Source organism: Pipistrellus hanaki (assembly GCF_964339955.1).
Source record: "Pipistrellus hanaki genome assembly, chromosome: 8".
Taxonomy (NCBI): domain Eukaryota; kingdom Metazoa; phylum Chordata; class Mammalia; order Chiroptera; family Vespertilionidae; genus Pipistrellus; species Pipistrellus hanaki.
Window position 1 is genome coordinate 3,380,197 of NC_140510.1, and position 17,595 is coordinate 3,397,791.

Consider the following 17,595-nt stretch of genomic DNA (forward strand, 5'->3'; position numbering starts at 1 on the left):
TTTTCACAGTGGATGTACCATCCACATTCCCACTAGCAGGGAGTGAGGGTTCCCTTTTCTACACAACCTCTGCAACATTTATTACTGTTTGTCTTGTTGATAACAGCCATTCTAACAGGTGTGACGTGGTATCTCATTGTAGTTTTGATGTGCATTTTCATAATACCTACTAAAGTTGAGCATATTTTTATATATATCCATTGGGCACTTGTCTTTTTGAAAAGTGCACAATTTTTTATTAGATTGTTAGCTTGGTGTTGAATTGTATGAGTTTTTTGTTTGTTTGTTTGTTTGTTTGTTTTTAATTCATTGATATTTTACAGAGAGGAAGGGAGAGAGATAGAGAGCTAGAAACGTCAATGAGAGAGAAACATCGACCAGCTGCCTCTTGCACACCCCCCACCGGGATGTGCCCGCAACCATTGTACATGCCCTTGCCCGGAATCGAACCTGGGACCTTTCAGTCTGCAAACTGATGCTCTACCACTGAACCAAACTGGTTTCGGCGAATTGTATGAGATTTTTACAGATTCTGGATAGTAAACCTTTGTGGGTTTGCAAATATCATCTCCCATCTGGTCGGCTGCCTTTTTGTGTTGTTGTTGGTTTGTTTTGCTGCACAGAAGCTTTTCAGTTTGACAAAGTCCATTCATTTATTTTTGCCTTTACTTCCCTTGCCTCTGGGGTCAAGTTCATAAAAATGTTCGCTAAGACCAAGGTCCATTAAATTCAGTTCCTATGTTTTCTTCTATGTACTTTATTGTTTCATATCTTATATTTAGGATTTTGATGCTTTCTAGATTAATTTTTATACATGGAGACAAACTTTAATCTATCAATAGTTTCATTAATTTGCATGTGGCTTTCCAATTCTCCCAGCACCATTTATTGAAGAGGATTTCTTTTCTACATTGTGTGTTTTTGGCTCCTTTGTCAGGAATTACATGCCCATTTACATGTGGTTTTGTTTCTGGGCTCTCAATCCTGTTCCATCGGTCTGTATTTTTCTGCCAGTACCACGCCGTCTGCTGTATAATTGGGAGTCAGGTAGTGTGACACCTCTGACTTTGTTATTTTTCTCGAGGCTGCTTTGGTTCTTCGGGGTCTTTTGTTATTCTATACAAATCTGATTCCAGCCCTCCCCACCTTTATTCCATTAAAAACTGACATTGGAATTTTGATGGAGATTGCATTAAGTCTGTATATTCTTTGGGTAAAATGGCCATTTTAACAATGTCGATTCTTCCAATCCACGAAGAGAATATCTTTCCATTTTGTTGTGTCTTTTTCACCTCTTTTCATTATGCTTGGTAGTTTTCAGTATGTAGATATCTTCCTAGATATCTTCTTCTTCTGGTGGCTACTGCAAAAGGAATTGTTGTTTTTTTCCATTTCTTTTTCTGAAGTTGTATCTTATCAAATGCTTTTTCTGCATCTATTGATAAAATCATATGATTTTTATCCTTTGTTTTGTTAACATGGTGTACTGCATTGATCGATTTGTGTGTTAAACCATCCTATGCCCCTGGAACAAACCCCATCTATCATGATGTATTGTTTTTTTTCATTTATTGTTGTATTTAATTTGGTAGCATTTTCAAGATGGCTTCTCAGAAACTATACATTGATAAAATGACCCAATCTATTCCTACTTACATTAAGCCCCAAATGTAAAACTGTGTTAAATTTTCCAAAATCTGAATGTAAATAATCCTTGAAATAAGAACTCATGTCCATGATGGTTAGAGGAAATAAGTTGCAAAATATATATGGCAAAATCCCTGTTTTTATAAAGCAGACATAAAACAGATGCCTATACATGTGCTGTTAAACGTCTAGAATAGGGGTGTCGAACTCAATCAGAGAAGGGGCCAAAATCTAAAATCCAGCCTAAATCGCGGGCCGAATGGTTTACTGAACAGTCATAAACTGACAATGTCATAAACTGACAGCAGAGTGCAGTGATGACAGCGCGGTGCGGGCCACATTGCAAGGCCTGGTGGGCTGGATTTGGCCCGCGGGCCTTGTGTTTGACATATGTGGTCTAAAAGGATAAAAGGCAATCTTTTATTGGTGGTTAACTTTAAGGAGCAAGATTAGGGAGTGGAGACAGTTAAATTTTAAATCCACACTTTAATATTATTATTATTTTTTTAAATCAATCTTTTTTGTTCATATTATTACAAAGGTTCCTCATTTCTTCCCCCCTCCACCAGGTTCCCACACCACCCTCCACCCCCTCCCCACCCTCCATTATCCTCATCCATAGGTGCACAGTTTATGTTCAGTCTCTTCCACCCTCCACCGCTCCCCTCCCATATCACCAACTCTACTACAATGAACAGCTATTATTGTTCATCAGGTTTTTCAATCTCCTTTTTGTTGTTGTTGTTGTTGTTGTTGTTTTAATTAATAGACTTTTACACTTCTAAGAATAAATTTTAAAATCTAATAATTTTTAAATCTTGTTTTTTTTCTGCCCTGGGAATTGAAAAGCAAACTTGTTTACAGGTAAACTTGCCCTTAGGCTATCAAAAGGTGTAGTCATTCAAGTGTAAATGGACACATTGTTTAAACATAGCTGCTGGTTGGAATTGGATTACCTGTTCTGGGTGGGAAGGGCTTGTCTTCCCCTTTCTCCATTAAAATTAAGGTGTTAGCTTTAAAACCTCTTTTTGGCAAGAGACCTTAAACTTTCAAAACTTTAAATTTTTCAGATAGTAAATCAGTTACTTAGCATTTTCTCAAATCAATAATACCTCCACATGCCCAAGGATACACTTCAATCAACCAACCAAATAGATCAACCAACCTCATCCAGGCCCCACACAAGGCACTCACAGATCAACACCCCAGCGCTATACTAACTCAACACATCCAGATCTAAGCCTTCCTCACTTGATTCAGCAGACCCGCAAGTTCCCCCAAAAGTTTCCAGCCATGTCTGAGAGGAAGACTTGGGGCAAGGGCAGGCAAGGAGCGGGTGTTCCGGGCCTGGCCTCTTTTGCTCTGGTCCATTCCACAACCAGTTGCTCCGGGTCTGGCCACTGCCGCTCCCGGCCTGGCTGCTGCTGCTCCAGGCCTGGCTGCACCCGACCCGGCCGCTATGGACCTGGCCACTCCGGGCCTGGCTGCTGCTGCTCCGGGCCTGCCACTCCCGGCCTGGCTGCTCCGGGCCCGGCCACTCTGGGCCTGGCCGCACCCGGCCTGGCTGCTCCTGACCTAGCTGCTCCAGACCCGGCTGTTCTGGGCCTGGCTGCTCCAGGCCCGGCCGCTCCGGGCCTGGAAACTCCCGACTTGGCTGCTCCAAGCATGGTTGCTACTGCTCTGGGCCTGGCCGCTCCCGACCCGCCTGCTCTGGGCCCGGCTGTTCTGGGCTCGGCCTCTCTGGGCCTGGCCGCTCCCAGCCTGGCAGCTGCTGCTCTGGGCCCGGCTGCTCTGGGCCCGGCCGCTCCGAGCCTGGCAGCTCCCGGCCTGGATGTCTTGGGCTTGGCTGCTGCTGTTCTGGGCCTGGCTGCTCCCGACCCGGCTGCTCTGGGCCCGGCTTCTCCAGGCCTGGCTGTTGCTGCTCTGCCTCTGGCTGCTGCTGCTCTGGGGCCTGGCTGTTGCTACTCTGGGCCCGACTGCCACTGCCTTATGCCTGGCCACTCTAGGCCTGGCCGCCGCCGTTCCAACATTCTGTGCTTTTTGTTAAACGCATTTATGTTGCAATGTTGGCTGCTGAGTTGAGTTCTGACTTAGTATTCGATTTTTCAAGCTCTTCTTTGTATTCTTTCTTAAGTAATTTTACTATCTTTTGCTATAACATGATTTCTTCACATTGAAAACTTCTTCGGTTTCTTCCTCCTCGTCCTGGAAGCTCAGCAGGCTGGCCTGCGGTTCCCCTTTGTTCTCCGCGGGCCCCTGCACTGCTTCAGCCTGTTGTAGGGGTCGGCGCTGCCCAGGAAGCAGCCCCTGGCCTCGGCTCCGTGGCCCGCGCTCAGCGGTCGAAGGCCCAGGGGCACTCCCCCGCCGGGGGGCCCCGTCGCCCGGCTCCTTGCTTGCGCCCGGCTGGCCGGTGTCTGGCAGGGGCTCCTGCTCCTCATCACGTTCCTCCCAGTCTGGAGCTTTTTTTCTCCTTCCCACTAGGGGGGTCTAGCATCAGAGTCAACAGACTGTCCTCTGCGTGCAATGTGCGCGACTCCGGAGGCTCTGCCCCTCGCGGTTCCCCTGGGACTCTGAGGTTTTGTTTCCTTCCAGCCAGGGCAATCCAGCATCAGAGTCAACATTCCATCCTCTGCGCACAATGTGCGTGACTCTGGGGGCTCCGCTTTTCGCCGCTCCCCTGGGATTCCGCCTCACAGCCCCGTCTCCCCCTGCCTAAACCTGGGTCCCCAGGGTCTGGCCTAGAACTGGGGTTCAGAGCAGTCGGAACTGGGGCCTAGCCTGGCCGGAACTCTTGTTTCCTTCCCTCCAGGGCAATCCAGCATCATAGTCAACATTCCGTCCTCTGCAAGCAATGTGTGCGACTCGGGGGGCTCCGCTTTTCGCCGCTCCCCTGGGATTCCGCCTCACAGCCCCGTCTCCCCCTGCCTAAGCCTGGGTCCCCAGGGTCTGGCCCAGAACTGGGGCTCAGCACTGCCGGTTCAGGGGTTCAGCCCAGTCCGGGGCTTTTATTTCCTTCCTGCTAGGGAACGCCAGGCAGGCACCCAGCCTTCTCCTCCTCTCCGGCTGTGTCCTCTCCGCGCCTTAGGATTTTTCAGCTCCTCTGATTTTCCTTCTGGTTTTCTCTTTCCTTCTTGTTGTAGAATTTTCAGTCAGTCGACTACCTGTAGCTCTGGGCAATGTCCATTTTATATTTTAGTTGTATTCCATTGAAATTGTTGTGTGCTGCTGCGGTTAGGTGTTTACCTGAGCAGCCATCTTGGATCCTCTCACACTTTAATATTATTTAGGGAAAACATTTACAGTGAATTTTTTTTTTTACTTTTGCAATTAAGAATAAACAAAAATAAATGAAAACTCAGATTATCCTTTCCTTCACATAGCTATGGGGAGGATCTTTAAAAAGCAGACTTCACACACCATCCTCAGCAACGTCTCAGCCTTCCTCGTGCTCCCAGCCCTGCTAACTCCCACCACCCGCACTGGGCAGAGAAACAGCCCGGCTCAGCTGGCATCCCTCTCCACACGTGTTCAAAACCGTGTTTCTAATTGCAGTTTAACTCTCGGATCTTGACACCTGAGCTCTGGAGCTGGAGCTTCAACAGCTCCTCTCCACTTGGCTCTCACAATGCTCAAGTGAGGTGACACCTTAAACCTGATCTGTAGCCATGGTTCAACTGCAGGACTGCTCCTCCTAGACTCCGCGGGGACAGCGGCCCGCCCGAAGGACGTGGCGGCCACTCTGCGTGCTCTGAGGCCTAGTGTTGCCATAGCCAGCGGGGCTCCCCAGTGCGGGGTGTGTCTCCACTAGACTGCCAGTTCTCTGAGGACACAGGTGACTTCTTAGCCCCTTTCTCTATCCCTCACAGCTAATATTAGGTCTGGTAAAGAGCCTTTGGTGACTGTTAGCCAGTAAACATGCATTTTAACTCATTAAAAAGCACCACTGACTGAAACTAAATAACAGCATAACAGACAGCAGACTGACTCCATGTTTCCAGGTAAAATAAATGTGGTGAGAATCAATGCTTCCGATGGTTTTGAATGATTACCACTAATCTGCAACAGAATTAATTGGTACTTCTGCCGAGACTGGTTTGGCTCAATGGATAGAGCGTCGGCTTGGGGACTGAAGGGTCCCGGGTTCGATTCCGGTCAAGGGCATGTACCTTGGTTGTGGGCATATCCCCAGTAGGGGGTGTGCAAGAGGCAGCTGATCGATGACTCTCTCATCGATGTTTCTAACTCTCTATCTCTCTCCCTTTCTCTCTGTACAAAATCAATAAAATATATATATTTTTTTAAATAATTGATACTTCTTCTGAACATAATACTTTTTTAAATTTATTGAATATGAAATTTTTTATATTTGAACTTGAGCAATAATTTTAAATATATGTAAAATTAGGGCATTTAAAAGTTCCCAGTTAATATGAAGAAAACAGACATTGAGAATTTCATGACTTGAATAATAATTTCATGACTTGAGTCCTAACGAAAATATCATGATTGTCTTAAAGAGGGGAAAAGCAAACCTTTTTTAAAAATAAGTAGAAAACATCACATTTACCAAAAGACACTAGCTAGAGATGTCTTACCTTTTCTCTTTACGAATTCTCTCACCACACACTGTTTCTTAGAGTAAGTTAGATTTAAAAATTCTTCAACATTTTGAATGAAAACATACCTGTGTCAGGGTTTGGAAGGCATGATAATGATCTACTTCTTGGGCAGCATAATTATATGCTCTCAAAACAGCCACTCCAGCATCTTGCATCCCATCCACATCTTCAGAGTCATTAACCACGAAGATTAAACCAAGTCTGAGGACAAGAAAGAAGGAGTGGGAGGACTTACCTGAAGTAAGACAACTGGTGAATGAACCCCTTTGTTCAATGCAGCATTATTTACAATAGCCACGATATGGAAGCAACCCATGTGCCCACCAATAGACACAAACACAAAAATGAATTATCATTTGTGACAGCATGGATGGGCCTAGAGGGTATTAAGCTAAGTGAAATGAAACAAGTACCATGTGATTTCATTTACATGTGGAATCTAAAGAACAAAATAAATGAATAAACAGACTCACAGATACAAAGAACAGACTGATGGTTGCCAGAGCGGAAGGGGGTTGAGGTGAAAAAGGTGAAGGGATTAAGAAGTACAAGTTGGTAGTTATCGAATAGTCATGGAATATAAAGTACAGCGCAGGGAATATAGTCAATAATATTGTAGTGACCATGTATGGTGCCACGTGAATGCTGGAAATATGAAGGCGAACACTTTGTAAAGTATACGATTGTCTACCCTCCATGCTCTACACCTGGAACTAATAAAAAATAATATTGAATGTAAACTGTAACTGGGGGAAAAAAGCAACTGGTTAAAAGGAATGTACCCCATACAAATACTGTAGCTAGCTAATAGAGGAAAATGATTCCTTGTTGAAAAACACAGTTCACATCCTACTCCAATATGGTTGGCAAAGGCATTCATCACTTACAGAATAAAAAAGCAGGTTCCCAAAGGTGGCTGGGACTTTCAACTGTTGAAGCAAGCTGTTTCACCCTAACTGGTGTTGCTCAGTGGATAGAGCATTATTGGCCTGCGGACTGAAAGGTCCCAGGTTTGATTCCAATCAAGGGCATGTACGTTGGTTGTGGGCACATTCTCAGTAGGAGATGTGCAGGAGGCAGCTGATCGATGTTTCTAACTCTCTATCCTTCTCCCTTCCTCTTTGTAAAAAATCAATAAAATATATATTTTAAAAAGCAAGCTGTTTCCACCTGGCTGAAGTGGCTCAGTGGTTGAGCAATAACCTTGAATCAAGAGGTCACTAGTTCAATTCCTGGTCAGGGCACATGCCCGGGTTGCAGGCTCAATCCCCAGTGTGGAGCATGCAGGAGGCAGCCGGTCAATGATTCTCTCATCATTCTCTCTCCCTCTCCCTTCCTCTCTGAAATCAATAAAAGTATATTTTTAAAAAGACAAAACACATTGTTCTTCAAAGTCATTCAACTACCCTGTTGGTATATTTGGCAACACAAATGAATTAAGTGTGTCTGTGTGCACCTAAACAATGCTTGTCCTATACGTGCAGTCCCCGACAGTCAAACAAAAGCTCTGGCAAGACTCTGCACTGAAAGGGAAGAGGCTTGTGACACAGACACACACTCAGTAAAACCCTTTCCCTGGCAAGCAAACTCAAACCACAAACTCCTGATGTACAAGCCACTGATGAATAATTCAGTGGCGGTAAGCTTCTATTCCTTGAGAATCAAATTCTTTACCGCAAAAGATACTGGCTTCATGTTGCTATAAATGATTCCCACTATTAATTATCCTACAGTTCAATAGCAAACAAAATCTCCGTTTATTAAGATAGATCATCAAACCAACACCAGCGTTACCTCAGTGGGATGTGGTTACTGAGGAACATCTCAGCTATGCTCATCAGCTCTGCTGTGGTCTCATGGGTAGGATCCACCATGAAAACCTGTGGGCAGAGGGAAAGGAGAGCAGGAAATGACATTCACTAAGAGGTCCCTGGGCCAATAAAAATGCCCACAGCCTTTTCACCTAAAGGGCCTCTTTTACCAAGTACTCTCGAACCCCGTGAGACAGGAGTCACACAAACAGTAATTACCCTCCCTCAAAAACATGACCCTGACAGGACACGGCGTTTTCTCAGGGTCAATGCTCCTAAACATGGGTACAGTCCAGGTTGCTAACACCTTAAAAACTCAAGTTTTATTAACTTTCCCACCTTAGAAAATTTGGATTGGATTTCTAAGGATCTCTGAATTCAGAATTCAATTTTGAGACAATAAAAGCTATCACTATTAAGTTTTCATTATGCTTTAAAAATATTATTTCAGCCGGGACCGGTTTGGCTCAGTGGATAGAGCGTTGGCCTGCGGACTGAAAGGTCCCGGGTTCGATTCCGGTTGAGGGCATGTACCTTGGTTGCAGGCACATCCCCAGTACGGGTGTGCAAGAGGCAACTGATCGATGATTCTCTCTCATCGATGTTTCTAACTCTCTATCCCTCTCTCTTCCTCTCTGTGAAAAATCAATAAAATATATTTTCTTAAAAATATTATTTCATTTAATAAGGCAGATGTATGATTAAGAAGAAACACTGACATTCTGGCTGGGAAGGAAATAGGTGGTTTTAAGAATAAGGGAAGTACAGAGGACAGTGATCCTTGAAAGTTCTGAGGAAGCCAACCTCGGCACTCACCTGCCTCTTACCTCTTTAGGAGCCAATAAGGGCAGAGAAGGACATGGGAAGGAAAAGAGGGCGAATTAAGAACCCTCTTCCACTATCTACCTGAAGCACTGAAATATGGAATAACAAATAGGACAGAAAGACTTAGTTAAGGAAATAAACTGATCTATTAAAGTTCAGGGATTAAGATATTTAAGAAAAATAAGTAGCAACATATGCATCTTCACTATCTTAAAAATAAAATAACACAGTCTAAATCTCCAGGTTATTGGGTGAGAGGCATTTCCTAATACACTGGCATCTCACAGCCATACAAATGATCAACACATTTTAAAGCCCTTTTCGTGTGAATATGGAGCCGGGCCAAGAGTGCACTGGCAGCGCAGAGCTAGGCAACAACAGCCAGTAAGGAGAGACGTGCCATTCTAGATGTGACAAAGGTAGGAGAGGGCAAGGCAGAAACAGTTCACACCGACAATAAGGACTTTACTTGCCATGTTATGTAAGTTTTTTCTGATCTGCCGGATAACACCAGGAAAAGTGGGTCGAAGCAACTCTTGTAGACTGGAAGGCCATGCATTATATCTGGTATCGACCTCCAGGTTGTTGATCCACTAGAAATAAATACAACACGGTGCATACACTTTAGTCCACATTAATAAAATTTGCAGAAAAAATAGTAAGGCTTTAAATTGTTTTAAGAATTACACAGAAAAACACCATTTTCAAAAATAAAGGTCAAGTGAAAAATGAGTAGCTAAAACATAGGCCAAGAATAGAAGATACTTGCAGCTTACAAAAGCAATAAAGGACCAGTGTGGAGAATATGTATAGAAGAAGAAGAAGAAGGGATAAGTGGTGATAGAAGGGACTTGAGTTGGGGTGGTAAACACACAATATACATATACAGATGATGTAATATAGAATTGTATACCTGAAAACTATAATTTCATTAACCAATGTTACCCCAATAAATTCAATTTTTAGAAAGAATGTGCATGGAAGTCTAACATATCAATAAAAGGCAAACAATATATGAGAAACAAATTAGTGAAAAACATGAATGAGAAATTTATAGAAAAAAGTCATATGAGCAATTAACACAAGGAAAGATGTACAGCGACACTGGTCGTTTGAGACATTATCAACTGAAAGCACAATAAAATTTCAAACTCATTAAATTGAAAAAAATTAAAAGTTTGTCAAGATCTAAAAGTAGGCAAGGACACAGAAGACTGAGAATTCCACGTCTGGAGCAGTGACTTTATTTATTCATTTTTAAATATATATATATATTTTATTGATTTTTGTACAGAGAGGAAGGGATAGAGATAGAGAGTTAGAAACATCAATGAGAGAGAGTCATCGATCAGCTGCCTCCTGCACACCCCCTACTGGGGATATGCCCGCAACCAAGGTACATGCCCTTGACCGGAATCGAACCCGGGGCCCTTCAGTCCCCAAGTCGACGCTCTATCCATTGAGCCAAACCGGTCCCGGCTATTTATTCATTTTTAAAATATTATTTTTATTGTTAACACTGATACTGAATTTTGGGGCTGGAATCCTGAATCTTTGTCTGCCGGAATCAAAGAATGAGTCCAAGGACAGAAAGTGGCACAGCAAAGGTGGAGGTTTATTGAAGAACAAGTGCAGACTCCCCTGTGGGGAGAGGGAAGAGTCCCACAGAATGGGCTCCCAAGTAGGGAGGGAGAGAGGGTCCCCTGGAGCAGTCACTTTAAACAGAGTACTTCTGGCCAAAACCGGTTTGGCTCAATAGATAAGAGCGTCAGCTTGGGGACTGAAAGGTCCCGGGTTCGATTCCAGTCAAGGGCATGTACCTTGGTTGTGGGCATATCCCCAGTAGGGGGTGTGCAAGAGGCAGCTGATCGATGACTCTCTCTCATCGATGTTTCTAACTCTATCTCTCTCCCTTCCTCTCTGTACAAAATCAATAAAATATATTTAAAAAAATAAATAAATAAAAATAAATAGAGTATTTCTGAAAGGATACACAAATAATTGCTAATACCTGTTGTTTCTTAGGAGAAAAACTGAAGAGTTGAGAGATGAAACTTCAATATAAACTCTTTTGTATGTCTTAAATTTTAAACTTTGTGTAAAAATTTTTTAAATCAGTAAGATAAAACCTCATATGCTAAAACTGTAGGTACATGTCAACCTATGTAAGTCTTGAAAAAATTGTTGAATAAGAAAGAAACTGATGAAGGACATGATATGGCATTTATCAAACATACAGTATGGAATAACATGATAAAATAGGGACAGAAGGGATGCACACCAACTGCAGAAGAGGAATTACATACAAGAGGGGAACAGCAATAGATAGATCTAAAACAAAATTAATGCTAACAGTAAGTATAGCGGTGGGTCACACAGTCATTAATTATGTTAAATCTTTACTCTTTTTAATTAAAAATATTTTAATAGAAAAATAAATAACAGCAGTATTTACCAAAATAGCACCAAGTGACAATTCAAATAATGAACATCTAGGTCCTATGTTATTTCTCTTTTAAAAACGGTCCCATGTCCCATACGATGAAAGGTTGTGGATTCTTTCCAGGTCAGGGCACATACCTAGGTTTTGGGTTTGATCCCTGGTTGGGACACATATGAGAGGCAACTGGTCAATCTCTCTGTCTGTCTGTCTCTCCCCTCCCTTTCTCCCCCCATCTCTCTCCCCACTTCTTCTTCCTCCCCTCTCTCTCTCTATAAAAATCAATAAAAATATATTCCCTAAGATAAATGCAGTACAAAATCAAGAAATAAAGGACTGGAGTGCCAAGGGTAAGCTAGACTATCTCCAACACTGATCTCACCTCACCTTGACAGCTCAGGAGTCGACTCCCTGCATTCCTTTTCCCAGGAGTGAAGACAAAGGCCCAGAGGCACCAGCCAGCAGACATGAATCTACATGAATCCCTCACATACAAAATGTCAAACATGTAGCAGAGCAAATACAAACTAAACATTCTGTCCTAAGACGTGCTCCGCTGAATCACAGGGTGATACGAAAGTGGAAAAATCACTGACTTAACCATATTAAGCATCACTCAACTTTTTGGAGCATTTAAGTGCTTGCATTACATGCACACAATCCCACATAAGCAGTCGTGGTAAATCTTTGTTGGATGCCAACAAAAGAGCTGGCAGGAATAACTTACCTGTCATAAAAAAAATGTCTGGGCCTCTGACAGAACACCTACCGCAATCGCAGGACTCCTGATGTCCACGGCATAGTCGACCTCGGAGGGCTGGGTATTCAGTTTTAAAACATTGTGCAGAGAAAGACCTTGTATTCCCAGTCTATGGAGACCCTCCATGACCCGAGCTTCATTCCTCAATACATCAAACAAACTGAAAAAAATAGGTAGTTAAAAGAAAAAGCCTTTTAAAAATACTCTTGCCATAAAAAGAAAGGTATCAATCAGTTCAAACTCAATTCCCTATCGGACTAGTTGGGAAGTGAAAAAAGGGTGATCTTCCCATTGTTTCCTCCTGTCAAGTATGTAGAAAAGAGCAAGTAGGACTTCCTTCCTGGTTCATGCTTATTTACACTTATCAACATATACACTGCATTTAGAAATTATCTAATATAAACATTCAATTTCAGGGCAAAATAATCCTAAATCTGGAATTTACATTGCACATCTTAAAAAATGCTAGTGATCTCTCTGTTATTTCTTATAACTGCACATGAATCTATTATCTCAAAACCAAGAGTTTATAAAAAAAATAAAAAAAAACACCAAAAAAAAGAAATACTACATTACATATGTTTAACGTGCTTTAATATCAGTAGCAATTTACACAGGCACACAACATATGACCACAGCTGGAGGAAGGTACACCCAACAGAGGTTTGCCAGGGGAGAGGAAATAAGAGGACAGAATAAAGTCTTTACTTTTTAGTTCTTTGATATAGTTGAATTATTTAAAATTTACTAAGAGCAAGTACCCAGTCTGTAATACTATAGAAAATTAGCCGAAACTGGTTTGGCTCAGTGGATAGAGCGTCAGTCTGCAGACTGAATGGTCCTGGGTTCGATTCTGGTCAGGGCATGTACCTTGGTTGGGGGCACATCCCCAGTAGGGAGTGTGCAAGAGGCAGCTGATCGATGATTCTCTCTCATCGATGTTTCTAACTCTCTCTTCCTCTCTGTAAAAAAATCAATAAAATATATATATTTTTAAAAATACTATGGAAAACTGCCGAGACCGGTTTGGCTCAATGGATAGAGCGTCAGCTTGGGGACTGAAGGGTCCTGGGTTCGATTCCGGTCAAGGGCATGTACCTTGGTTGCGGGCATATCCCCAGTAGGGGGTGTGCAAGAGGCAGCTGATCGATGACTCTCTCTCATCGATGTTTCTAACTCTCTCTCTCCCTTCCTCTCTGTACAAAATCAATAAAATATATTTAAAAAAAAAAAATACTATGGAAAACTAAAGGTATGTATTTTTAATTAAAAAACAAGCATGGGCAATATTTTAGTGTCCCTAATTTTCACTAGCTCTGCGGAGTAGTGTGTGCACATAAGCTCAGCTCCTGTGGAACAAACACCTTAGTTTCTGCTGCTGTGAAACCTGTCAATGTTAGCTCACAGGATAAAATGTGAAGTCCACCTGATTGTCCCCCGACCTGCTCCAAAAATTCCTGAGGGCTATTTACAACAATTTGGTACTAAGCCACATTTTAACAAACAGAAAGGGAGTGTCCTGGACACCAGAAGCAGCACATGGAATAACCTCCTTCACTCTATTCCCAGAGCACAGCTGCTCTCTTCTGCTGTCCTGGTTAATAGGACAATACAGCTTCTACAAGGGCATTCTCGAAAGACACTTGGGCCTTATGTGCCCAAGGCCTTAAATGGACATGATGATTAAGGAGAAAAAGGCCAAGTGTCATCCTACCCTCCCAGTCAGAACACAGACCCTCCCTGAGTGCTCTCCCTGGCTGGTGAGCCATCAGGCTGCCAACATGCCACCACCATGGAGAACAATGTGAATGTACAGCAAGGAACCGGACATGATCAAGACTTTCAGAGCGTGAGAAATATTATCCATACCTGAATATATCCTGCGTATCTAAATCTATATGAAGTCCATTGATGAACAGTGCTGAGTCTCCAGGCTGTAACCCTAAAGTTCCTTTGAAATACTGAAATATTTATAAAAAAGTTATTAAGGAGCAAGAAGAGAATGTTCAACAGAAATGCCCATGTTTCTAGCTTTACTATGTGCACTAAAGCCCCGCAGGAAAGCCCAAGGCTGAGGGAAGACTGCCTCTTACGGACCCCATTCAGCATTTACTACCAGATCTGGTCCAACTGCGGGCTTATGTGGCCTGCTCCTCGCCTGCCCCTCCCTCGCTCCTTCCCACGTTCATTAACATATGGGGGGGGGGGGGTCAAATTAGCCAAGTGCTGAGGGTTACTCTTCATAAAAGGACTTCTGTTACTTTTCCCTGTTGGTGATGCCAACCAAGGCGGGGACAGCAGTCAGTAACAGCGAGGCCTTCCTGATAAAGTCCAGGGAGCTAATCGGCTCCCAAACTAAGGCTCTTCTTCTGAATGTACAGCTCTGAGCTTCTGTGCTAAGGACGCACCTACAGCACCTAGCTCTCCATGGGGAAGGAGGTGCAGGGACCCTGCGCTCCTGTCTTCTCCCGCGGTCAGTGGACTAAGAGAAATCATCTTTAAGATTTAGCACTACCTGGGAAAAACACAAACAGAACAATGAGGAAGCCAAGGCTTTGCTTCTATCCCCTCCGGGATTAAATGGCAAGTGAGACTAAGGGGATAATAAAGCGTTCTATCAACGAAAATTAAAGTTTCTTACACAGGAGAGAAAAGCTGCATGTCCACTCCCTCCCGGGCGGCAAGAACAGCGCCATATGCCTATACGACACAGCCCACATCTATTGTAGATCTGGATGCTGACGGCAGGCTGGCTTCACTTACTGACAATCCGTCACACTGAAATTCCGTGCATGTTGTTGTACATGTTTATACTTTTGTTTTTTATACTTTAATAAAATATTTTACTCAAAAAAATTCAGGATGTACCGATATATAACCTTTATTTTCCTGGGGGGGGGGGGGGGGGCTAAAATTAAGGTAATATTTAATGCTGTTATCCTGGAAATAAAAATTTAAGTAAATAAAAGCTGTCAGGTTTCTTCAAATTAGCAAATATTTAAGATATATCTGGCTTACTTATTCCTCAGGTCTATTTAAATAACTAATCTACATAAAGATTTAGAAAATCTGGCGTATAGGTAGTAGAGAGAATACATTTTTTTCCTCTTTTGAAATGTTCTGGAAATGTCACTTTTTTAAAAAAGGACTCCTTTAAGTTATAAATCCACAACAGGAAAGAAAGTGGTTTTGGAAGCTAGAAGGAGGTGTGAGCAGCAGTGCTGGTGACCCTGAGGAAGCCAGCCCACGGCTGGCGGTGGAAGAAGGCAGCGGAGACACAGGGAGTGGGCGCACGAGGAGCAGTGTGAGAGGGCACTGATGAGGCTAAAATGAGTTCCCATCGGAAGCCTTTTGAAGATAAGAGCTCCAGGCTCCCCTAATTTAACATAGCAGGTAAATGCTGCCATGACTCCTCCAAAAAACTGGAGACTCATCCTTGGAAAGATGAAGACAAAGAACCTGGAGCTATGGGAAATGAAGCACGATTGAGGGTGGGGGGCTCACACTGAAAATAGGGTACTGAGTGGAAGTTACTGATTGTTCTTCTCTACTGGGCCTCTTCCACTTGGGCAGCCAAACTTCACCCTCCAGGAAGAAGACTATAGAAGATCCTTTTCTTGAGACTCAACAGCTCAAGGGGAAAGTTTGAGAGACACTGTCACTGGGATTCCCTAGGAAGTGGCCATTCCAAGAGAGCTTATAGTCAAAAAGCCTCACCCTTGGGGATTCCAATCAGCTTCTGGCTGCCTCATTCTTCCATATCACACATACCAGACATTCTGGGAAGCCTCTGACATTTAAGACATGAGACCACGGAAAATACACCTTAACCAAGGAGTGGAAAATCCTTCCCAGAAAGTTCAATAGTAAAAGACAAAATAATTGAAAAATAGAAATGGTGGTTGTTTTAAATTAGGCCATGCTAGTTAAGAACGTGCAAAATCTTAAAAATAAATAGTTCTAGGAAAACAGAAAATTGAAACCAATGGAAGAAATGCAAATAAATAATTCAAAAAATTTCCCCAAACTAGAGAAAATAATTTTCCAGATTCAAAAGGCCCATCAACTACACAACACTACAGATTTTTTTCTAAATGATATATCCTTGTACAATTTCAGAATTTTAGGGTCAAAGGAAAGATTCTAGATGATTCTAGAAAGAAGAGTCAGATCTCAAAGACTTTATACACTTCTTAATAGCCACAATGGAAATCAAAATTAAAGTAGTAATGCCTTTGTACAAACTGGCTTGGCTCAGTGGATGGAGCGTCGGGGTGGGGACTGAAAGGTCCCAGGTTCAATTAGGGTCAAGAGCATGTACCTTGGTTGTAGGCACATTCCCAGGGGGTGGGGGGTGTGAAGGCGGCAGCTGATCAATGTTTCTCTCTCATTGATGTTTCTAACTCTCTATCCCTCTCCCTTCCTCTCTGTAAAAAATCAATAAAAATATATATATATTTTTAAATTAGTAATGCCTTCAAACTTCCAAATGACTTCCAATCTAAAATTCTATATCCAGCCAAACCATCAATAAAAACAAAAATAGAAAATTGATTTCTCAGTCTGAAATTTACCTTGCATGAAACTTTTTTCATGAAGAATGATTTGCTGCATTAAAATAGGGAATAACCAAAAACAAAGACCTGGAGTCCAAGGAACAGGACATCCAGCAAAGAGGTGAAAGGAAGGTCCCAGGACAACTGTTATGCACTGACATGGGAAACCACCTGCCCACAGTGGAGCAGATAAAAATGGGTAAAATCATGACATAATAACACAGGGAAAGTGAAGAGATGGGGAAAGTGCCAATATGGAGTCATGGAAGACATGGGTGGGAGGGGATAGTGACAGAAAGCTAAACCTCATCCTTGTAATAAGAGGCCAATAAATAAGGTCTGAAACTCAAAAATAAAATATCAATTTAAGCTTGTTACAAGTCTGGAGGTAGGTATCAAAAGAATCAGCTAAGAGCTGGAAGCAGATGTTTCTGGGAAAAGGGACACACAGGGAGTGAGACATGTTGAGAGGAAGCTATTTTTGTTAATAAACATGTGGCATCATTTGGTGCTTTAAAATATATTCATATTCAACTTTGATTAAAAACTAAAAAATACAAGATTACAGAAAAGAATTAAAATACTACTATCTCTGATCAAACAAGATTAAAACTATTCATGTCACAGATTTAACTCAGATTTTCTCAATTTTAAAGCTATAATAAAAAAACAGAAAGGACACTATTTTCCATTGGTTATGATTACCTTCTGATTCTCTTCCACTTCGGTTCTAAGTTCTGAACTCACAGCAGTTTTTGTTATTGCTCTAAGAAAAGAAGACATTAGCAGTGCTTGGTTTAATATTTATATAAATGCCTTCAACTTCCCTATATTTACATATGAAACAACAAATTACTTGATAAAACACAAAAACCTAATGGAAAAAAATCTTAAACCTTTACAATTGATAAGCGTATTTCTCCTCAGATGTGTATAT

General features: G+C 42.3%; 1 protein-coding gene across 5 annotated transcripts in view; it reads right to left on the bottom strand.

The window, feature by feature from the left end:
- Window positions 1-17,595, bottom strand: part of UGGT1 (UDP-glucose glycoprotein glucosyltransferase 1) — a 151,931-nt gene that overhangs the window by 85,236 nt on the left and 49,100 nt on the right. For all 5 annotated transcript variants that reach the window (XM_084891989.1, XM_084891988.1, XM_084891991.1 and 2 more), the window contains 6 exons: window positions 17,364-17,424; window positions 13,972-14,063; window positions 12,112-12,262; window positions 9,376-9,495; window positions 8,061-8,146; window positions 6,332-6,467 (listed from right to left, as the gene is read on the bottom strand). In XM_084891989.1, the coding sequence (XP_084748115.1) occupies window positions 6,332-6,467; window positions 8,061-8,146; window positions 9,376-9,495; window positions 12,112-12,262; window positions 13,972-14,063; window positions 17,364-17,424 (646 nt within the window). The remainder of the gene's footprint in view (window positions 1-6,331; window positions 6,468-8,060; window positions 8,147-9,375; window positions 9,496-12,111; window positions 12,263-13,971; window positions 14,064-17,363; window positions 17,425-17,595) is intronic.